The 20,387-nt window shown below is 33.7% G+C and overlaps 1 protein-coding gene across 1 annotated transcript; it reads right to left on the reverse strand.

Moving 5' to 3' along the window:
* Positions 1 to 1,416: 1,416 nt before the first annotated feature.
* Positions 1,417 to 18,834, reverse strand: C9H4orf17 (chromosome 9 C4orf17 homolog). Its single transcript, XM_005325812.3, has 8 exons — positions 18,627 to 18,834; positions 14,072 to 14,281; positions 11,924 to 11,988; positions 7,973 to 8,116; positions 5,446 to 5,527; positions 4,312 to 4,519; positions 3,236 to 3,279; positions 1,417 to 1,684 (listed from the first exon to the last, which is right to left on the reverse strand). Exons 1-8 carry the CDS (start codon positions 18,757 to 18,759, stop codon positions 1,476 to 1,478), a joined length of 1,095 nt encoding a protein of 364 aa, XP_005325869.2. The 5' UTR covers positions 18,760 to 18,834; the 3' UTR covers positions 1,417 to 1,475.
* Between the last annotated feature and the right edge of the window lie 1,553 nt (positions 18,835 to 20,387).

Genomic DNA, 20,387 nt, shown 5'->3' on the forward strand with positions numbered 1-20,387 from the left:
TGTGTTACATGATAAGCTAGAATTTAAGGTTACAGATGGAATTAAATTACCAATCATCTGACCTTAAAATGAGGAGGTAATCTTGGATTAACCTGGATAACACGCCTGATGTTATCACAAAGGTCCTTAAAGTGAAAGGAAGAGGTGGAAGAGTCAGTGTCAGAGTGACCACCTCTACTGGCTGTTGTTACCTTTGAAGACAGAAGAGCCATGAACTAAAGTGTGGTTAACCTCAAAAAATAAATAAATAAATAAAATTTAAAAAAAAAGCCTGTTCACAGCTTCATTTCTGCCTGATGGATTCATTTTAGACCTCAGCCTCCAGAATTGTAAGAGAATAATTTGTGTTGCATTAAGTCCCTAAACATTTGGTAATTTATTATAGCAACAATAGGAAACTAATACTTTCCTCCACTCTTATTTTCCTCTTTTGCCCACGGGATACCATTGACAATGAAGCCCTCTATGATGGTTGAACCACAAGATGGAAGTATCTTGGGCCTTCATATCATGAAGTAAAGCCAAAATCATCCACTGACTATAAACACACTTTGGACTCATATGTGAGAAATAAACCTCTCTTATATTTGAATGATGACCCTTGTTACAATTTATCCCTATAAATGTAATTCTATGTGCCTCAGTTATCTTATTTTAAAACATGATAGTAATAATAGTAGTCACTAGAAATAGTTTTTGTGAAAATCAAGTGTTACTATATCTAAAATGTTTAGAATGATTCCTGATAGGATATAAATTTTATTATTAAGATTACATTTACACAAATGGAAACGTGTGCACACATGAAAATTATAGTATTTCTTTCAAATAACAATACAAACATTCTAAATGAAAGCCTGGATTATTGGTAGATAGAATCCAGTTCCACACTGACAGATAGGCCAAAGTAGTTAACTTTAAAATACAGAAAATTCAATTTTAGGAAATCTGTTAATATTCAACATTAGCAGTGGATGCAAAACAGCTCCTTTCTGGCTCAGATATCCCCATCTGAGTTAGGGATAATTTGTATCTTTTTTCTTTCTTTGCCAGGGAGTAGGGGTTGAACACTTTTCCAGATAGGCCAACAGCATTGAAATACTGTAGATTGTAAAACTCAGCTCAAATGTTGAAATTCTCAGACTAGGCTTTTAATTTTTTTCTTCTAATAGTTGGAGATAAGAATCTATCAATTCTAATTATGGGTGTTATTTTCTAGTATCAGAGCTCTAAGCTTATGTACTAAAAATAACAGTGCAAGATTGGAAACAATATTTAAATAAATATGCTTCTTTTTCATGTAATATTAAAAATTAACTACAGATGAAGCTGTTATCTTCATTAACATTTATTTGTAGCATTATATACAGGTGTTTTGAGATTAACCTGTGCCACCATAAGAGAACTGCTTGATTTTTTAAAATTAATTAACGTGAAACTCAAATTTCTGAAAGAATTAGCTCAGTGTACAGTTTCTACCTTTGGTATGTTAAAGGATAAGACAAGTTTTGAGGACAAAGATTGTATCCTTGTATACTCCTTGCAGACATTGGTTTTGCTGACCCAATAATATAACTCTCCTGATTATTAGACCTGAAAGGAGACTTTGGTTTGCTGAAATATTCTGTAATAGGTATTTTCATGTTGTTTTTTCTTATAAACAATGGGGTCTTGTGCTCAGCTCCTGAAACAGAAAATGTACATCTATATATAAAACCATATTTGAGACACTTAAGTATAGCTGAAATAGAAAAAAAATGTATATATAAATAAGACCATGTTTGAGATACTGAGTATAGCTTCTACCTTGTTTTAGTATTAAATGATATACAAAAAAAAAAAAAACCATCAAATGAAGTTTAGGTGAATCAGAAACAGCCAAAATTCATAAAAGAATCTCTTCTCATATTTCTTACCACAGACTCATCTTTAATGAGCTATGTGTTCTATAACACGCAGGCTATGCTCTTTTACTCTTAGAAACAAATGTGATTCTGGTAGGAATGATTTAGAATTGATGATGAATAAGAGGGGTAGGCAAGTATTGGACCAGTGAGAGAAAGGAGAAAGGTCTATGGTCAGATAGTTAAAATAAGAGAATAGATAAGCAGGTTAAAACAAATTCATTGTACCATACACTACTTCCATAGCCTACATAATTGCACCCAAATAGCAGTACAAATTTGTAAAGATGCTGAATAACAACAATGGAGTGAAAGGGGCATAATTTGAGGGATTTCTAGGTATCTAACAGGGAAAAATGTTGTGGGTCCCAAAGTAAGACAAAGTTAATTAGACACCATCAATGTCATCATTTTACAGTCCTAGGGTGGGAAGTTTGGTAGGAGAGTCCAGATGCAGTAGATTATCCTCATAGTTAGAGTAACGAGTACTTTTTAATTTCTAAACTACACTTATTATTGTCTGTTAGCACATAAAGCCACTTTTGTGTTTGGTAAACCCCAATGGAACTGCTGGCATCTAGAGGGACCCCATGGGACTCTAATTAATTAGCATATCATTCCTAATATGAGGGGAATTTGGAGAAATAACAAAGCTTATAGATATACTTGACAGTTTGTTTCTCTGTAGTTATATTTGCCATGCTTGTTTTAAAGCTAGAAGCTGCCAGATCCACAGGGGTGCTTCTCTTGGGCTATTCTGGACCAAAGTAGGACTTTCACAATTATTTTTTCTGGTCCATATTGTAGGCTGGTACTGGACATCTGTCTGGTGGCGACACAAAACTGCTCTTTTTCTATTATATTTCACCTGTCTTACAGGGTACCTGCTTGTGGCTGGTTGCCATTTTACTCTTCTCTCTGGGTTGACTTTGTATCCAGTGAAATCATCCAGCTCTATGACAGTTAAGCTGTAAAGAACCAAACTCTGAGATCATCATCCTTTTGTAGGTCAATGCAGGGTTTTCCTTTTCATTGAGTTTGCATGACTACACCTATAGTTCTGTTGTCCTGCTGTCCTGTTTCTAGGAATGTCTCTGTCCCTGATGAGGCAGCACTTTGCCTTTCAAAACAAAGGTAAATTTATTTTAAATTCATCTCTAGGAGAAATTCAGCAGATGTGGTCCCTTAACAGTTTTGATGGAAATCACTCTTGTATTTTACTTTTTTTTTTTCTTGTAAAAGCACAAATCTTTAAAATCAATGTCCCTAAGTAGTTAGTACTTGCTGGTTTCCTTATACCGACTCAGTAATTATCACAAACTATACTTAACCTTTTGCTACTTCCTTATTTCCTGCAGATTCTTGGCTTGATGCTCTGAATGAATTGGAGAAAGAAAAAAAATTAATTTCACAGATACAAATTAGACTATTCTATCAAAAACTCAGCATATATCTATCTTAAATATGCTGTCTCAGTTCTTTGCTTTTTAATGTTGTCAGTATTAAATTTACTTCCTAACAAAAAGTTCTTACTTGGAGTAAATATCTAACTAGAACGTCCATATGCTAGTCATGAAGGTGGATATTGGCTCTAACTATCTCCTAGTTTCTGATTTTATGGATACTTTATGATAGAGACAAATTACAATATAAAATTCTCTGTCTTAATCCTTTTAAAGTGACAAATTATGTTTTTAATATTAATTTTCTCCAAATTTAAGTTTTACCAACTTTTAACTTTAAAGCAACAAGATTTTCTTCCTCAGCTTTAATAATACCTTACCACACATTCTTTCAACATGATATGATACATAATAAATATATATTAACCTTCTGCTCTTGAAATTATATAGTTTAAGAAAAATTTCTTCTGAAATAATTTCCAATTTCTTTAGTGGTTATTCTTCTCTCTTAAAGCCCCCAGGAGTGTCAGAAAAATTAAGTGAAACAATCGATTTTTATCTTTATTATTCTACACAAAAACCATGCCTATATGATGTTCATTTAACAAAATATACAATAACCATAACACTATACTTTCGGTTTTCTTTATGGCTTCTATTCTTAGTTAAACTGAAAAAAAAAAAAGCCCCCATATTTTCTTTCTTGGAGAAAGAAAAAAAAATTACTCTTGCTTTGCTCTTAGTGAAAAGGGAATTTTCCTCAAAAAAAAAAAAAAAGGTTATTGGATAAAGAAGACATAGCCCCTGCTAAAATATTCTGAACAGTAGACTTGAGAACAATTCTCATGTTCCATATAAAAATGAAAGAAAACACACATATTGCAATCATTTACTGAGCAGAGTTGAGACTTGAACCTCAGCATATTTAGCATTTTGACAGATAAACAAGAGAACTCAAACCCTTTATATAACTATAGGCCCTTTAAGTGACCATATCTAATTACCTGGTTGGTTGATATCCATCCTTAGCTCCAGTCAGCACCTTTGACTTTGCAGGTGAATTTGGGGGAGATTTGATCCTAGTGGGTGATTTAACTGCAGATGGCTTCCCAGTCTCTCCTGCTGGTTCCACTGGGGTGTTTCTTCTGTGGCGATTCAATAAATGTATCTCAGCCAGCTCAGAATGAATCAAAGCTGAGATCCACTCTTTTTCTGATTAAAAAAAAAAAAAAGTTGAAGAGTGGAAGTTGTCATTATCATGTTAGCTAGAAGCACAGACTTAGTACTTATTTCTAGCACACCAGTGTGAAGGCTGGCGATCTGTTCTCCAGGTAGGTAACTATATGTGAGTCAATGTTGCTGCAGAAAAGTTCATTCATTTCAACCTAGTTTCTGTCGACCTATGATACTGTACAGTGCTCAGGGTAGTTAAGTCACTGTCTTTGAATAGCAGTGGAATAATTTAAAAATATTGAGTACAAAAGCTTTATAGGCTGCTGTAAAAATTTAAGGATACCTGATAATGCAGATTCTCTTTAGAAGTTTTGCTCTAGTCAGTCTGATGGCCAGTTTAGTTTCAGGATAGCTGCTCTGTGTCACTTTTGGTCTCCCTGCTTGTTGGGAATTTTAGGCATTTTCATGGGATAGGTGTTAAGAGCCCAAAGGAGGCTGAGATATAACTATGTTGATGGTTTGGGTAAAAATAGACAGAGTTGTTAACTGAGTCCAAAACTGGGAAAGCTATGTTACTGCCATCCATACTAAAAAAGAGAAACAGGCCCTATGTTCAGAATTCGCAGTAGGTGATAGGATGTGCTCAGGGACAGTTCTAGGGTGTGGAATTTGGAACAGAAGCCCAAACCAGCTCTAACTGAGAATAAGGTCTTCTCTAGTCATAGGTGTTTCATATCATCCCAATGAGTTCAGCTGGAAACATACTGTATTTGGGGTTCATTAAATGACCAGCATGCCTGCAGTTGGAAATACAGTACTGTAATGATTCTGACGCTGAAACATGGAAGAAACAATTGCAGCCTTATCTTTGCAAATCCAAGGTAGAAAACTTCAGATATTGGCATATTCCCAGTTTCTTTCATTAACCGAATCTCAGTATCTACAAATACTTATATTGATCTCACCTTTTGTACTTGCATGAAGCAGCCACTGTGTAACTTCTGCCAGAGAATCAGTATGTAAAATGTCACAGAGCTTTGCCAAGATCTGACAGAGAACATTAATTAGAGTTACAGGGTGAGCAAAAAATTATACAAGTCTTAAAACATTTCCTTTACTTTCTTCATATCTCATCTCTCCGCGTCCATGATAATCAACTAACTCAAGTGGGATCTTAGTTCAGGACCCCATTTTCAAAAAGTACAAAATAATTTTAGCAAAAACATTACCAGTGTAAGTAATAGTTTAGACTAGGCAATGCTATGTGTTTCTCTTGTTATGTCAGTTCCAACACCTTCTATAGGAGAAACTCACTTCTTCTGGGAAAGTGGTCCTTTCCTACTGTTCCTTGGGGTTCTAATGGGAATCTGAAAGAGGCTGAAGCAGTGGCCTTTGTTAAAAGTTATTATATAGTCTATCAATCTGTCTTTTTATTGGAGTTTTTAGCCTGTTTTTGCATGGGTTTAAGTGTACCATCTTGTCACTTTTTAAAAAATTCTCTTCTATTTTTGTTCTACTTTTTCTTTTTTCTGCTTCCTTTTGGATCAATCAAGTATTTTTAAGCATTCAACTTTATTTGCTTCATTAGCTTTTCAGCCATACTTTTTTTGTTGCTCTAGGATTAAAATATTCATCCTAACATATCATAGTGTCCCTTGAATTAATATTATACCACTTCATATATAATTTAAGAATTGTGAGTTATATTTCCAATGCCTCCTGTCTAAACTTTCAGTTACTCTTCTACACAAACCAAAAGTCTTAATAAGACCTGTTTTTATTTTGTTCCCTCTTTCTTAATTTATTTAACAAATAGTCAACAACTATCTAGTAAAATGCCATGCTGTATGTGCCCATTAATATTTTTCAAGCAGTGATGAGGGCTGAGGAATCAGTTGTGAATATAAGATGCCTATCTTCAAAGAGTTTACATTTTAGTAGGTTTTTTTAATCAATCAGAGTCCAGTTAAACTTATGTCTATAACATGGCAGATGCCTTTAAGAGGAATGCTTTTTAATAGATACCTCTAAAGTTCCATCTATAAGATTTTTTTTAGTCTATTGATGTGCCCAAAGAAGCAAGACAGTCTCACTAAAACTGCATTCAGCTTCTAATTGTTAGGGTCAACCCCATGTAGTTAATTTTCTACAAATTTACCTTGGTCTTGGTTGAATATTTCTCATGTTTTACTTATTTAACATTCAACAAAAACTTATTTATAATTATCAGATTTTAGCACTCATCTAGGCCCTGAAGAGGAAGTAGTAAACAAGATGGACAACTATGAGATCTTCTAGGACTCAACTTCTGGGGTGAGGAAAGAGAGACAATACTGAAACAAATAAATAAATGCAAACAGTTCAAATAAGGCATATGTTATGCTCAAATAACAAAGGGTAATGTCATTGAGGATGACTGGGTAGCTACATTAGATTGGGTGGTCAGGCAAAATATTTCTGAGTGTTATTTAAACTGAAACTTGAATGAGAAAGTGACTACACAGAGGATCAAGGGCAAAAGAATGCTTATGAGGATAAGCCTATGAGGTAGAAATGAGCATATTATAGAAAACATCAGTGTGGCCATAATTTTATAGGTAAGGTGGGTGGTGATTTTGAAGACTCTGTATACTATCTTTAGTTAGAACATCATCTTTTCTTTTATTATTTTTCCCAATACAGTCATCACATAAATTATTATATTAATAACACTGCTTATTTCTATAACATTGTTCTACTTTATTTTTAAATAGTTCCTTGTTAGAATTATTCAATGACCTTCTTTACAACATGTTTTGTTATGTATAACTGTTATGATAAATACTGATTATTTAAAATTATATTAGAGTCATCAATACAATACTTTTGACCTTTAATTCATTGTAGTGGGTCTTACAATGAGGCAATGTGGTATGTACCAAAGTGATTCAAAGAAAAGAAAAAAATAGCAGATAACAAATATCAGATAGTTTATTATCCTTGATCATATGTCATTGTCAGAAATAACTGTGACTGAGGAGAACCCTCTAGTCTAATGTGACAACTATTAATATAACTAACTTTATAACTTCAGGCAGAAAATACTTGTGGAAAATTTCCAAAAATAAGAAGGGAGACATGATTGGAAGAATATTTGCCTTAATATATAACAAGGAAATAGACAAAAGTGGCAAGAAATTAGGGATAGTGCCTCTCAAGTTTTAGGAAAATAATGTCATGGGAAGAATTGGGCTGGTTTGATTGGTAAATGCCCATCTTTTTATTACATCTAAACCAAAGCTTGTGTTTATGTATGAGTGACAAAATTCCAGGGACAAGTAAAATGATTAGAAATGAAAACATGAACAGGCCTTGCATTTCAGACTAATTAGTTTTAAATATTCAGGTTTCAATAAGGAACCATTCTTAAGTTTTAATCACAATAGTTATATGAGTTTTTTTGTTATGTTCATGCTATTCCCAAGTTATGGATTTAATAAACCTGCCTTTTACCTTTATTTCTTGATCCAGATAGTTTGGTATGCAAACAGTGTTCTCTTTGACATCAGCCTTGGTGCTCATTGCCTCTGAAGAGCAGGATCCAGCAGTATAGCATGCATTTGGAGGTGATGGTGACTTTTTAACCTTAATTTCTTCCTAAATAAAAAGTATATTATAATCAATATGCATTACTTCTATGCAAATTAAACATAAAATGAATGAGAAACATTCTAGTAAATAAGAGAGATCCATGAAAGTAAAAGGAGGATAGTTTTAATTCTCCTTTAAGTTCTATCAAACATTTGTATTTGGAGACAAAATAAATAGTGATATATTATTAACTTTTGTTGAAATCACATAAAACTCATAATATATAATGTGTGTGTGTGTGTGTGTGTGTGTGTGTATGTGTGTGTGAATGACTATCCTTGAAGAAATACAGAATGAAATCAAGGTTGGAACTTGGTTTAAGTTGGTCTAAGCTGATAGAACTTGGTTCCTACAGAAGTAAACCCTCTGGGAAAAACACATTTACTTTGAGTTTCAGATTCCTACAAATAATGTTTCATACAAGATGACCAACAATTGGGTCCTGAACCAAATAAGAAATTACAGTGAGAACTGGAAAATATTTTGAGCTTACTAAAAATGTTGACTAGTGAAAATTGTGAAGGCAGCTAAAGCAATATTTAAATATTAATTTATAGCTTTAAAGTACACATATTAGAAAAATAAGTTAGAATAAATAAAGTATGTTAATATACAAAATGATAACAAGAAAAATCAACAAAATAAAAATATTCAACAGAGGATGAAAAATTCACAAAGTTTTTGATACACTATTAAAATACATAAAAACTTCTGTTAAAATTAATGAAGAAAAATAATGACATGTTGTAAAAGGGTATCTCTTATAAATTCTGAAGATATTCTTACAAGATTATAAGAGCATTATGTATAACTTTTCCAATAAATTTGACAATTTAGATAACAATTTTTAGAAAAAGGATGTGTTGCTAAAATTGATTCAAGAAGAAATAGAAAGTCTGAAGTCTAAGATTTCAAGGCAAAGAATAGTATCAGGAGTAAAAATAGTAATTTTTTAATGATAGAAAGATCATTTCATCCCAAGAACATAGCAAACCTTAACAGTTATACTCCTTAATAAGAGGTTAAAAATATATGATTAAAATTTTCAGAAATGATAAGAGAAATATAGGAATCTATAAATATAGTCAGAAATTTTAATATCCTTTCCTCAATAATTTGTAGAAAAAGTAGATAGGAAATCAGTAATGACTGTAGAAGACTTGGGCAATGATATCAACCAACATAACCTATTGGTGTTTATATTACATTGTACCCAAAAGCAGCAGAATAAAAATTATTGTCATGGGAAAATGGAAAATAATTAATTGACCATGCTTTGGTTTATATAACCATTCTCAATAAATTTAATGTTTCAAAGAATGCAAAGTGTGTTCTCTAACTAGAGTGGAATTAATAAGTAATCCATGGGTCAAAGAAAAAATTTAAAAAGTTTTTACCATATATAAAGGTGGAAGCCAGAATCAATTAAATATAACTGAAGAAACAATAGAGATAATCAATGAAATGAAATCCTAATTGCTTTTTTTTTTTTTGGTACTAGGGATTGAACCCAGGGTGTTCAATCACTGACCACATCCCTAGTCCTTTTGTATTTTATTTAGAGAGAAGGTGAATTGCTTAGGGCCTCAATAAGTTGTTGAGGCTGGCTTGAACTCATGATCCTCCTTGCCTTAGTTTCCTGAGCAGCTAGGATTACACGGGGTGTGTCATTATGCCTGTCTGAAACTCTGGTTCTTTAAGAAGATCAGTTAAACAGGTAAATCTTTAACTAGACACATCAAGAAAGAGACACAAATTACTGATATAAGTAATGAAAGAACAAACATTGGTATAGATTATATAGTCATGAAAAAGTCTGAGGCAGGAGGACCTGGAGTTCAAAACCAGTCTTGGTAAAAGTGAAATGCTAAGCAACTCAGTGAGATCCTGTCTCTAAATAAAATGCAAAATAGGGCTGGGGATGTGGCTCAGTGATTGAGTGCCCCTGAGTTCAATTCGTGCCACCCACCCTCCAAAAAAAAAAAGAAAAGAAAAGAAAGAAAAAAAACCTACAAATATTGTTCATGAACATAAACAAAATATTTTTTAAAATTTTATATTTAAAAGAATAGCATATCATAACCAAATAAAGTTTTCACCAGGAATTCAAGGTTGGTTTAATGTTTGAAAGTTAAACCCATGTAATTAATTCATTATATTAACAGACTGAAAAGAAAGATTATGTGATCGTCTCATACGAAGAAAATGCATTTGGCAAAATTCATCCCCTGTTTCTGATAAAGCTCTATAAATAGAAAAACATTTCTTCCACCATATGAAATGCATCTGTGAATAAAGTAAACTTTATTGTACTGAATGGCTAAAGTCTGAATGTTTTCCCCTTTGTTCAGACTCCAGGCAAGGATGTCTGCTCTCATCACTTCTGTTCAACAGTGTTCTAGAAGTTCAGCCATTGCAATAAGGTACAATATAGATAAACACCAGCTAGATTTGAAAGTATAATACAAAAATTATGCATTTCAGTGTTATCAAAATTATAAATTTTGTGGGTTTTTTTTCAAAAACACTGATACACAAAATAAGCAAGTATCATACTAGAAGAAAACTTTTGCAAAATGTGCATATGTGTTGTGACATAAGATTTATAATTGAAATATAAAAAGAAATTTTATAAATTATAACAAAAGACCAACAACTCAATGTCAAAAATAGGCAAAAGATTTGAACATATACTTCCTGTAAAAGGATATATGTATGACAAATAAGATTATGAAAAGATGTCAACCTCATTAGTCATTAAGAAAATGGAAATAAAAACCACAATAAACTACCACTATTTACCAGCTAAATTGTTAAAAATAAAAAGAGTGACCAAAACTAAGTTTTGAAAGTCTGTAGAAGAAAGGAAATTCTTATTTACTGTCAGTGGGAGGTGAAATGCTACAACCACTTTGGAAAACACAGTGGCCATTTCTTAAAAGTTTAAACATAAAATTCCTATGAGACTCAAGTTATTCCACTCCCAAAAGAAAAGACAGTACATATCTATAGAAAGAGTTTTACACAAATGTTCATATTAGCTTTGTAAATATTAAAAATATAGGCAAACAGATAAACAAATTGTGAGACAATCATAAAATTAAATACTACTCAGCAATAGAAAAGAATGAATTATTGATGCACAAAACAACATGAATGAATCTTAAAATAATCGTGCTGAATTAAATCAGATTTTAAAGGAGAACTCATTATTTTATTTCATTTGTATAAAAATTTTAAATCCAAGTGATATAAAGTGCTTTGGGAGTGCTGTGGTCATGAGGAGACTTTGGGGGTTAATATATACGTACATACACACATATATACGTAGATTTTCTTGATTGGAGTGCTAGTTTCCTGGATGTGTCAAATCAACTTGTGTATTTTGAATATATGCTTTTTATATTGTGTTAGTTATATTTTAGTAAAGCTTTAAAAATATTGTGCAATGTAGTGACTTTTCAGAAAGATATGTGAAGAAAAGAAAAGGAAATGACAGAATCCAATTAAGGACTGGGGATATAGCTCAGTTGGTAGAGAGCTTGCCTCACATGCACAAGACCCTGGGGAGGGGGGATAGTTGAGGATAGGAAAGGTAACAGAATACAACAGTTACTAATATGGCATTATGTAAAAATGTGGATGTGTGACCGATGTGATTCTGCAATCTGTATTTGGGGTAAAAATGGGAGTTCATAACCCACTTCAATCTAATGTATGAAATACGATATGTCAAGAGCTTTGTAATGTTTTGAACAACCAATAAAAAAAGAATCCAATTAAATAGATAGCTGTAAATAGTTGTTTCTTTACCTTTTTAATTACTAAGGGATTTTCACTGGAAGTTTTGAAGCACTCATTGAATTTTCTGCAGGGCTCTGAAATGAGGTTTAGGAAAAATATATGTAAATTAAACTAAAAAAGAATTTCTATCATGTAAGGTGTCAATTGCTGAAATATATGAGAGTATATCTGACTTTAGGTTAAGTTCAACTCCAGGATGTATATATAAATATTAGGAAACATTTCAGGTGGAATTTCATTATAACAGCATAAGAAAAGTGCATTTATATTAAAATATTAATTCTATTCCCAAACTGATAATATAAAGATACACTGTAAGTGCTTTCTTAATTCAGTTAAACTGATTTAAAAGTACATATCTTACAATAGAACATGTTTTTTCTCTGTTTCATACCCATCAAGCTGTCACATTCTCTAATTAGAATAGAATTTATGTGTTTGTTTCCCTGAAGACAGAGAATATTTGTGCTGACCTATTATTGTATCCTTTCTTTATTTTTTCTTGTTTCATTAGTCTCTCAACTCTACTTTGACTTGGCCATTGAACTAAATCCCCCTGCCTTAAAACCACTTGAAATTTTCTGAACTTTAATTTAAAGACATATTCTGTGTAAGTGATGCTATCTTTTACCAAAGCCTTAATTAACACAACAGTCATTTTAAGATGAAAATATTTTGTACACATTCATAGTACTAACTAAATCCATTAATTCTAGCTAGAGAAAGAGAGAAAAATAAACTTTAATGTTATCTCTCCTCAAATAATGAAAACAAAATTGTGGTGAGTATGTAATGTTAGTGTTCACTCATGGAAAATCAAAGCTACTCAATTTTAAGCCAAAATGTAAATAATACAGATAAATAAGAGTTTGTAATAGTGTTGGAAGGACTGGGGCTATGAACACTGATCTCAACCTTTCCAAATTACTCTAGGAGCAACATCTTGGACCTGACCTACCTTGGGAGGCACAACCTTTAACAGAGTCAAGAGGAAGGGGAACCAGGAGGCTGCTGCCACTTGAATTACTGCCCCACATTTATGATGCTGAAGATTAGGCACTGGAATGCTATTATAGTCAGAAAGCTACAATATCTGCTGACCTTGCTTGTTTATACCCATAAATGCAGAATCTGAATATTAGGATGCTGTAGCTAGAAAATTCAAGTTTCTAGTCATGCTTGATATTATATAGCAAAAAAAAAAAAAAATGAACTTACCCCTACAACTAACAAATCTTACTAGGTTGCAACTACTAATTCACTAATTCCTATGAAGTCACTCTGTCTTGAAAATGTAATTTTTAAGTTTCCAGGTGCTACAGAATTGGAAGGAATACTAGAAAGAAAGTGGAATAAGCGGACTTTAGCTCTTCATTGCCAACAGAAGAGTGGAGGAGGAATTCTTGAGAGAATAAAATGAATTAACCAGTGTGAATACCTTAGAATTGGTATGTGTCACATAGTAAGTATTTTGTAAATGATTACTCTTACTAACTTTAGAAAAAATATATTTTACTATAGTATACCAAAATAATTTGCATATACTCTGAAAGTTTTAGTAACAGCATGTGTTTATATTTAGTAGGAAAGAGGGAACTGGGTATAATTTTTACCATGCAGAATTCCTTTCTTCTATTGTACTTGTCCTTTGGATTTTATCACACATTGCTTTTGATTAAGTTTATCAGCTTCATTTAGAAAGTATTCTGCTAGGACCTGAGGACAAACCAAGAGGACAAAAACACAGGAGGCAGTGACACTAAGGCATGACCTTAAGGAGATGATAGTCCTGTGGGGATGTAAATAAGCAATTCTGTCCATACTGTTTCCTGGACTTGCTTTTTGACTGATGTAGTTTCCCTTTTGGTATCAGCTTAAAGATTCATATCCCCTTTCTCTTAGCTAGTTTTATAGGGATTAGAGACTACAATCATGCCAAATACATGTTGGACACAATAATAGTAATAATATTTATTAATGTTATTGCAGTACTGAATTGAAGTTAGAAGAGAGAAATAATTATATACTGAAAAACATATTTCATAGTGAGAAAATTCTATTTAAAAATCACTACAGCCATTTTAGCAATCATATAGGACCACACCAGTAATTTGTAGGAGATCCAAGAAGATATTCCATCAGTTGAGAGCAACTCACCTGAATGAGGTCTTGGGGGCATTTTGACTCTGCTTTGGGCTGGTGACACTTCTCTGACAGGACTCTCTGGGGCAGCAGGACTCGGTGGATAATTGCATTTGGCAAATGGTATCTCATCCTTCTCTAACTGGTCAAACTGGCTAACACCGTATAGGGCTCCGAGAGCAAGCTCATCGTCATTCACAGTACAGATCGGAATGTTATTCAAACCTAGGTGAATAAGATTAAAAAGATCAAGCAAACAAATTAAGGTTTAGGCAGTTTTTCTTTAAATATTGGCAATTTTCAACCAAGTATTGTTAAATGTGTAGCCACTGGACTTCCAAAATGTATGAACCAGTGCTAGGTGCTATTCTTCAAAAGTTAGCATAGGTAATTTTGTTTGCAATACATGCTTCCTTAAAATATTCTGGCATTTTATCAACCTTAAGAACCAGGCCACATCTTTAACCTTGGTCTTAGAGTTAAGATGAATAGGCCTGCTTTTATCCTTTCACCCAAGTCTCTCACCAATGTAAAATTTTAGATTTTTGAAAGCATCCAGAACAAGTCCTTTAAAAAAGATACTCTGGATTTTTTTGCCAGCAGATGGTAAAAAGCTTTTGGAGGTAGGACTAGGAGGCTGGATAAAGGAGATTGTGAGGGTAGTAAAGAACTTGGTACAAAGGGACCTTACCTCTCCTGACCAGAGACTTCTGGGTTCATTTACTTTCTTCTAACAGTTGTTTGCTTTTGATTCAAATATAGAAATTTGCTCAAATGTAAAATCATAGAGAAGTTCTTTTTTCAATATCAATGCAAAGTCATGTGGAATTGGACGGCTTAGGAAATGGTAATGTGCAGGACATTGATTCATTATCAGTGGGTTATAAGAGATAATAAAAGATGGCTACTTTATCCCCCAAGAAATTACCAGGCAAAACTACTGGAGTTTTCATGCTTATTCAGTCTTCAAAATCTCCCCATAGTACTGCTAGTCTGCCCTCTTCTTATTTATTTGCTCAGATGACATAAAAATGTCTTTGCCGACAACTCTGTCTGAAATACAGTCCATTTCTCACTGTCTCCTTATGTTCTTTTCTTTTTCTCAATGCACTTGTTACTTTGTTACCTATTTGCACATTGCTTGTCTGAGTTGCACTAGAACATAAGCTTCATAAAAGCAAGGATTCTGTCTGGTTTGTTTGCTCTCCATTCCCAGCGCCTAGAACAGTGCCCATCAGAAAGTAGGTGCTCTTTGATTATTTGTTGAATGAATGACTAAGAAAATGAATGACTAAGAAAACCAAACATAAGGATTTTATTTAGTCAAATACTTAGACAAGAAATCATAAATGATTTCTTGAAAAGCCCTCAAATGCAGCTAAGGTGGCCACTGTTGCTTCTCAGAGAAGAAGGGAAATCACAGAAATCCAGGCTCTCTTTCAGTGAAAGAACAAAGTCTCTTTAGTAAAAGAAGAACCTGGAGATAGGTAATGGCTACCATGGCAGGGACAGGTTTGGGGTTTTTGTTGTTGGTGGTGTTTTTGCCTCTTAATAAGTGATACATACATGGTCTCACAATCTGGCTTTGGCAAACATTGTGAAAGCAGCTATGACATTTGCTTATATTTCTTTTTGCAACACAATAATAATACTCAAACTTCTTTACCTACTGTTTCTGTTGTTAGAATCATTTTACTCTGTGTCTCTTGCCTGGATCTCTAAGACTTATCAGAATATAGCTTGAAATCTACCAAGCAAATGTAAGCTATTAAGATAGTTATGTGTATAGGTTCAAATGCTTCCTATTCTCTTTAATGGAGAGAAGAGGTTACTAATTTGGAAAACAGATGGAAATTTTTTATTTTTTATATGTATTGATCGTGATCCCATTTATTGTTTCCTTTCTTCAAAATTGTTTCTCTCTATTCTCAGAGACATTTTACTAGTTCTATCTCAGTATATCAGACCATTTCTTTTCTTTCACTGGATTATATATAATCAGAAGCTGCAACTATTGTTATAGTGTATGCTACAGTAGACCCACCACTTGCCTAGAACATGGACTAAGGATATATGTGCTGAGCTCTCCAGCTGCCATGACCATCAGTTACTTCTGAGTAAGCCTAAGTCCTTCTCTTGGAATTACTCTTGGTTAAAGGAAGCTCTCATGCCCCAAAGAGCTCAACCAATGAGTGGGGGATGAGGAGTTAGCAAAAGGCATGGTGTCTTTGCCTGGAATTGAGATATCTCTGAAGGATCCTATGCCCCATGTGGGATCGGTTGAGGCCTTTGTTGTGTTATATTTGTATGGCAGTTCAACTTCTGCCTGATTCTGCTTCCCTTGTTTTTTCACAGCTGTTACTCCCCAAAGCACTCCCCAATAAAGCTACCCAAATCTCCATTTCAGAGTCTCTTTCCAAGGAATCTGATCCAAAAATATTGCTCTGTAGAAAAATATAGGGTACTATGATAAAACATCATGTAGGAAAATCAAATTAAGATTGAGGATATGGAGCCTGGAAAGTCTCTTTGAAGTGATGTTTAAACCAATAACTGACAAATAGAAACAACAAATAATAGGGAAGTTTCATGGCTAGAGGGAGGAGAATGTGTTAAAATCCACCGGAAAGGCTTGTTGATGTTCAAGGAACTTAAGTCCAATATGGCATGTATATAATGGGTTTATGAGATACCATAAGAAATAAGAAATAATCAGAGTCCACATTATAGGGAACATTTTATTTAATATCAAAATAAACAATCTTATCCTAAATGCATAGCAAGTCTCTGAAGGATTTGGTATAGGATTTTTGAACAAATTTACATTTTAATGTTTATCTTTTTGGTTGCTCTATCATGAGTGGATTGGACAAGGGTAAGAATGGAAACGGAGTACCAAGAAGGACGAAAATTATGAAAATAAGAATCAGAGCAAAGGTAAAGGTAATGGCAATGGAGTTGTGAACATGACCATAGAGATAATTTTTTAAACATTTAGGAGAAAAAGGGATAACATCAAGTGAAATATTGCCAAGGGAAGGGAAGAAGGTGGAGGAGTGAGGAGCAACCTCAAATTTGTGGTACCACTTGTTTATTAGTGTATACTAGTTGGGGGGACCACACTTCTGGGATAAGACTAAGAGTTTAGTTTTGAAGAGCAAGTTCAGGGTTCCAATCAGGCATTCCATTCCTCACAAGTAGGCAGCTGAATATTTAGGTCTGAACTTTAGATATGTATTGGAAACTATTGCCTATCTGTGACATTTAAAATGTGTGAATGCGTGTATTTGCCTAGGATTAGAGTATAGATTACAAAGAGGAAATAGCCAACGGTTGACCTAAGATTTTACTGCAAGCTAGAAAGTAGAAGCCACAGGGATAGAGAAAAAACCAACAACCTAGAAACATATGATGCTACAGAAGCTAAATAAAATATTTGGGGTGGGGGAAAAATGAAGGAGGGAAAGAAAAAAGGATGGAAGGGAGGGAGGGAGGAGGTAGGGCAGTTGAAAGGGAGGGATGAATTAAAGTATTGGTGGTTAACTTTGTCAAATGCCACTAAAAGGTCAAGGTGGAATTAAACAGTGTCTGTAGTAGATATTTGTCAGGTCAGCTCAGTACCTTGTCTTTCTGCCTCTGCTCAGTACCACTGCAGAACAAGGATGTTTGTCCTGATGGGTCTGGACAGCTGAGCAGCCTCCTAATATTCTTTGTTTCTAGGTTCAGGGCTTTTTCCAACAAAGATGGTTCATTTATATTATGATAATAATCTCACTTTTTAGGAATAAGATATGTTTCTATCTGCTGGGGGCTCACTGAAACAATGGTTCTTATTTAGTAAGTGAGAATCTCAGGGGTGGGTCTGAGGATCTAATGATAAAGCCCAACAGCTGAGGCTATACACTCCCTTAATGTCCCACAGTTACCCATCCTGGGCAAAGTGACAAGTTCATTCTAACAAGTCCCAGTAGTTCTGCTTGTTTTCCATACACTCATAATCTTGAGAAATCTACCTCTCAAAACAAAATCTACCTCTTTTTTGTTTCATCTAGAAGCCAAGATATTGGTAAAACCTATACACTGTTTATGATTCAAGCCAAGCTAAATTTTGAGAAGATATTGTCATTAACATCCAATTTCCCAAACGCCTGTTCCATAAAGTTAAAGGAAGAAAGAATAAAAAAGAAAGGAAAGAAGGGAGGGAGAGACAAAAGGTATGTTTCTTTAGGGCTCGTATTACATGGCAGGCTGCGCTTGTAGTTGAAATATTAAAATACTTTTAAACCAATTGGACAATGCTACCCTTAGTCCCCTGAATGGTCCCCATTGTCCTCGTGACTTTGACCCCCTCTCCAGGCCCCTGTCCTAACAATCAAGCAATCCAATGGCTAATGTCTAACAGAAAAGAGACTTGCTGTGGTGCTGGCTTTTGGTCCTAATTGTCAGCGAACATGCTTTGCCAGTGGTTAAATATTTTGAATAGCTGCCTTTTTTTGTTAACTCACCAGAATCATCAAGTAAACCAAATGTGGAGGAAAGAGACACATCCTAGGACCTTAAGTCCCCTTACCTTTGATATGGCAGACTCTTCTGGGATGAGGAGTATGCCTAACTAGAAAACAACTCCCATTTCTAGTCACAATAGGGTTGCTTTTGCTCTCAAATTGAAGAACAGAAGTTGGGGATTTGAAGTTCCTTTGCATGACCTGTTGGTTGACCTCCTTCACTGTTGCCAAAAAAGTCCTTGGGGTCTAAATTGATTGACCTTAGTTTCAGTTATGCTCAGACCCTGAAATCACAGAATAAAAATTGTTCTCACAAGAGATTTTTGACATTTTCTTATACAGTAAATATTTCCCATCATCCTTGCACTGAATTACTTCTCATGTCAAAACAATATGAGGCATTTGCTTTCAGATCAGATTTTTGTAAACCACAAAAATAGTATAGGTATGAGTAGAACACAAAAATTTTCCTCTGGAAAATCAAAGAATTTGTAACAAATATTCAATCTTTAATTGCATTTAAAGTTACTTTGTTGGCTTACCAACCAAAAATTACATTACATGATTATTAGCAATTTTGACTTAGTAAATTATAATGGTGGCTTTAAAATACAATGCCTAGAAATGTGCTTTACATAAAATTAACTTTAAATGAAAACATTTCATAGCATAATTTAAGAAGACTAGGGATAGTAGAGGATAGGAAAGGCAGCAGAATACAACAGACATGAGTATGTCAATGTGTAAATCAATGGAAGTGTAACTGATGTGATTCTGCAATCTGTATATGGGGTAAAAATGGGAGTTCATAACCCACTTGAATCAAAGTGTGAAATATGATATACCAAGAACTATGTAATGTTTTGAACAACCAACAATAAAAAATAAATACAAAAATAAATAAAATAAATAAAATTAAAAAAAAGAAGTCTAGCATTTTAAATTTGTATTTTCTTCTAAGAAGATGATATAACCTGAAGGAGAAAAATTCCAAAAGAATAACACTATATCTATAGATAATAAAATTAAGAACTTTTGTCATACTGTTGTTTGCAATATTCAGAAATTTTTACTTTTCCTTTCAATCATTTAGCAAACATTTATTAGATACCTACAGTGTCATAGGTTTTGGAGAATAAAAATAATGTTATTACTTGCTGAATTCACAATAGAGTAGGAAAGAAAATTCTTGAATTGAGAGCAAAGGAAAGACATTACTTTCTTAAAGATGGTACACTACTCTTATAATCTAAGAAGGATTTTATTTAATTAATTAATTTACTTTTTGGTGGCTATTGTATATATTTCTCATCTTACACAGATGCCAATTCATCGTGGTGAAATTTGGAAATACATGCTTTTACTTCTAATTATGGCAAGGAGATTTTTTGGGTCAGACTAATTTGCAGTGTCAAAACATGTTCATAGTCTTCCCAGTTGTGGTGACACAGGCCTGTAATCCTGGCTACTCAGGAGGCTGGAGCAGAAAGAGGCCAACCTGAGCAAGTTCAAGGCCAGACTGGGCAACTTAGCAAGACCCCTATCCCCAAAGTAAAAATAAAAGTAAAAGAGCCAGAGATGTAGCTCAGTGATAAAGCATCCTGGGTTCAATAACCAGTGTTGCAAAAAAAAAAAAAAAAAAAAAAAAACAAGTCCAGGTTGTAGAAATTGAAATCAGGATTTTATTGGAGTGGGGTATTTTTAGTTGGTTGACTATCTTTTTATATCATAGTCTGGATTTTCCAGGGTATGGGTTTAGAGCATATAGTCTATAAATTACCAGTCCTGTTGCCACAGAACATCTGATTTTCAAGAATTTCAATTTG

This window comes from Ictidomys tridecemlineatus, chromosome 9, assembly GCF_052094955.1.
Source record: "Ictidomys tridecemlineatus isolate mIctTri1 chromosome 9, mIctTri1.hap1, whole genome shotgun sequence".
Classification (NCBI taxonomy): Eukaryota; Metazoa; Chordata; class Mammalia; order Rodentia; family Sciuridae; genus Ictidomys; species Ictidomys tridecemlineatus.

Excerpts from the sequence above, each read along its gene's own strand:
- C9H4orf17 (XM_005325812.3), bottom strand. The coding sequence starts at position 18,759 with ATGCAAAGGAACTTCAAATCCCCAACTTCTGTTCTTCAATTTGAGAGC. Across the intron at positions 14,282-18,626 it reads AAGAGTCTGCCATATCAAAG|GTTTGAATAACATTCCGATC; the intron begins GTAAGGGGACTT and ends TTATTCACCTAG. Across the intron at positions 5,528-7,972 it reads ATCTGGATCAAGAAATAAAG|ATCTTGGCAAAGCTCTGTGA; the intron begins GTAAAAGGCAGG and ends GTTCTCTGTCAG.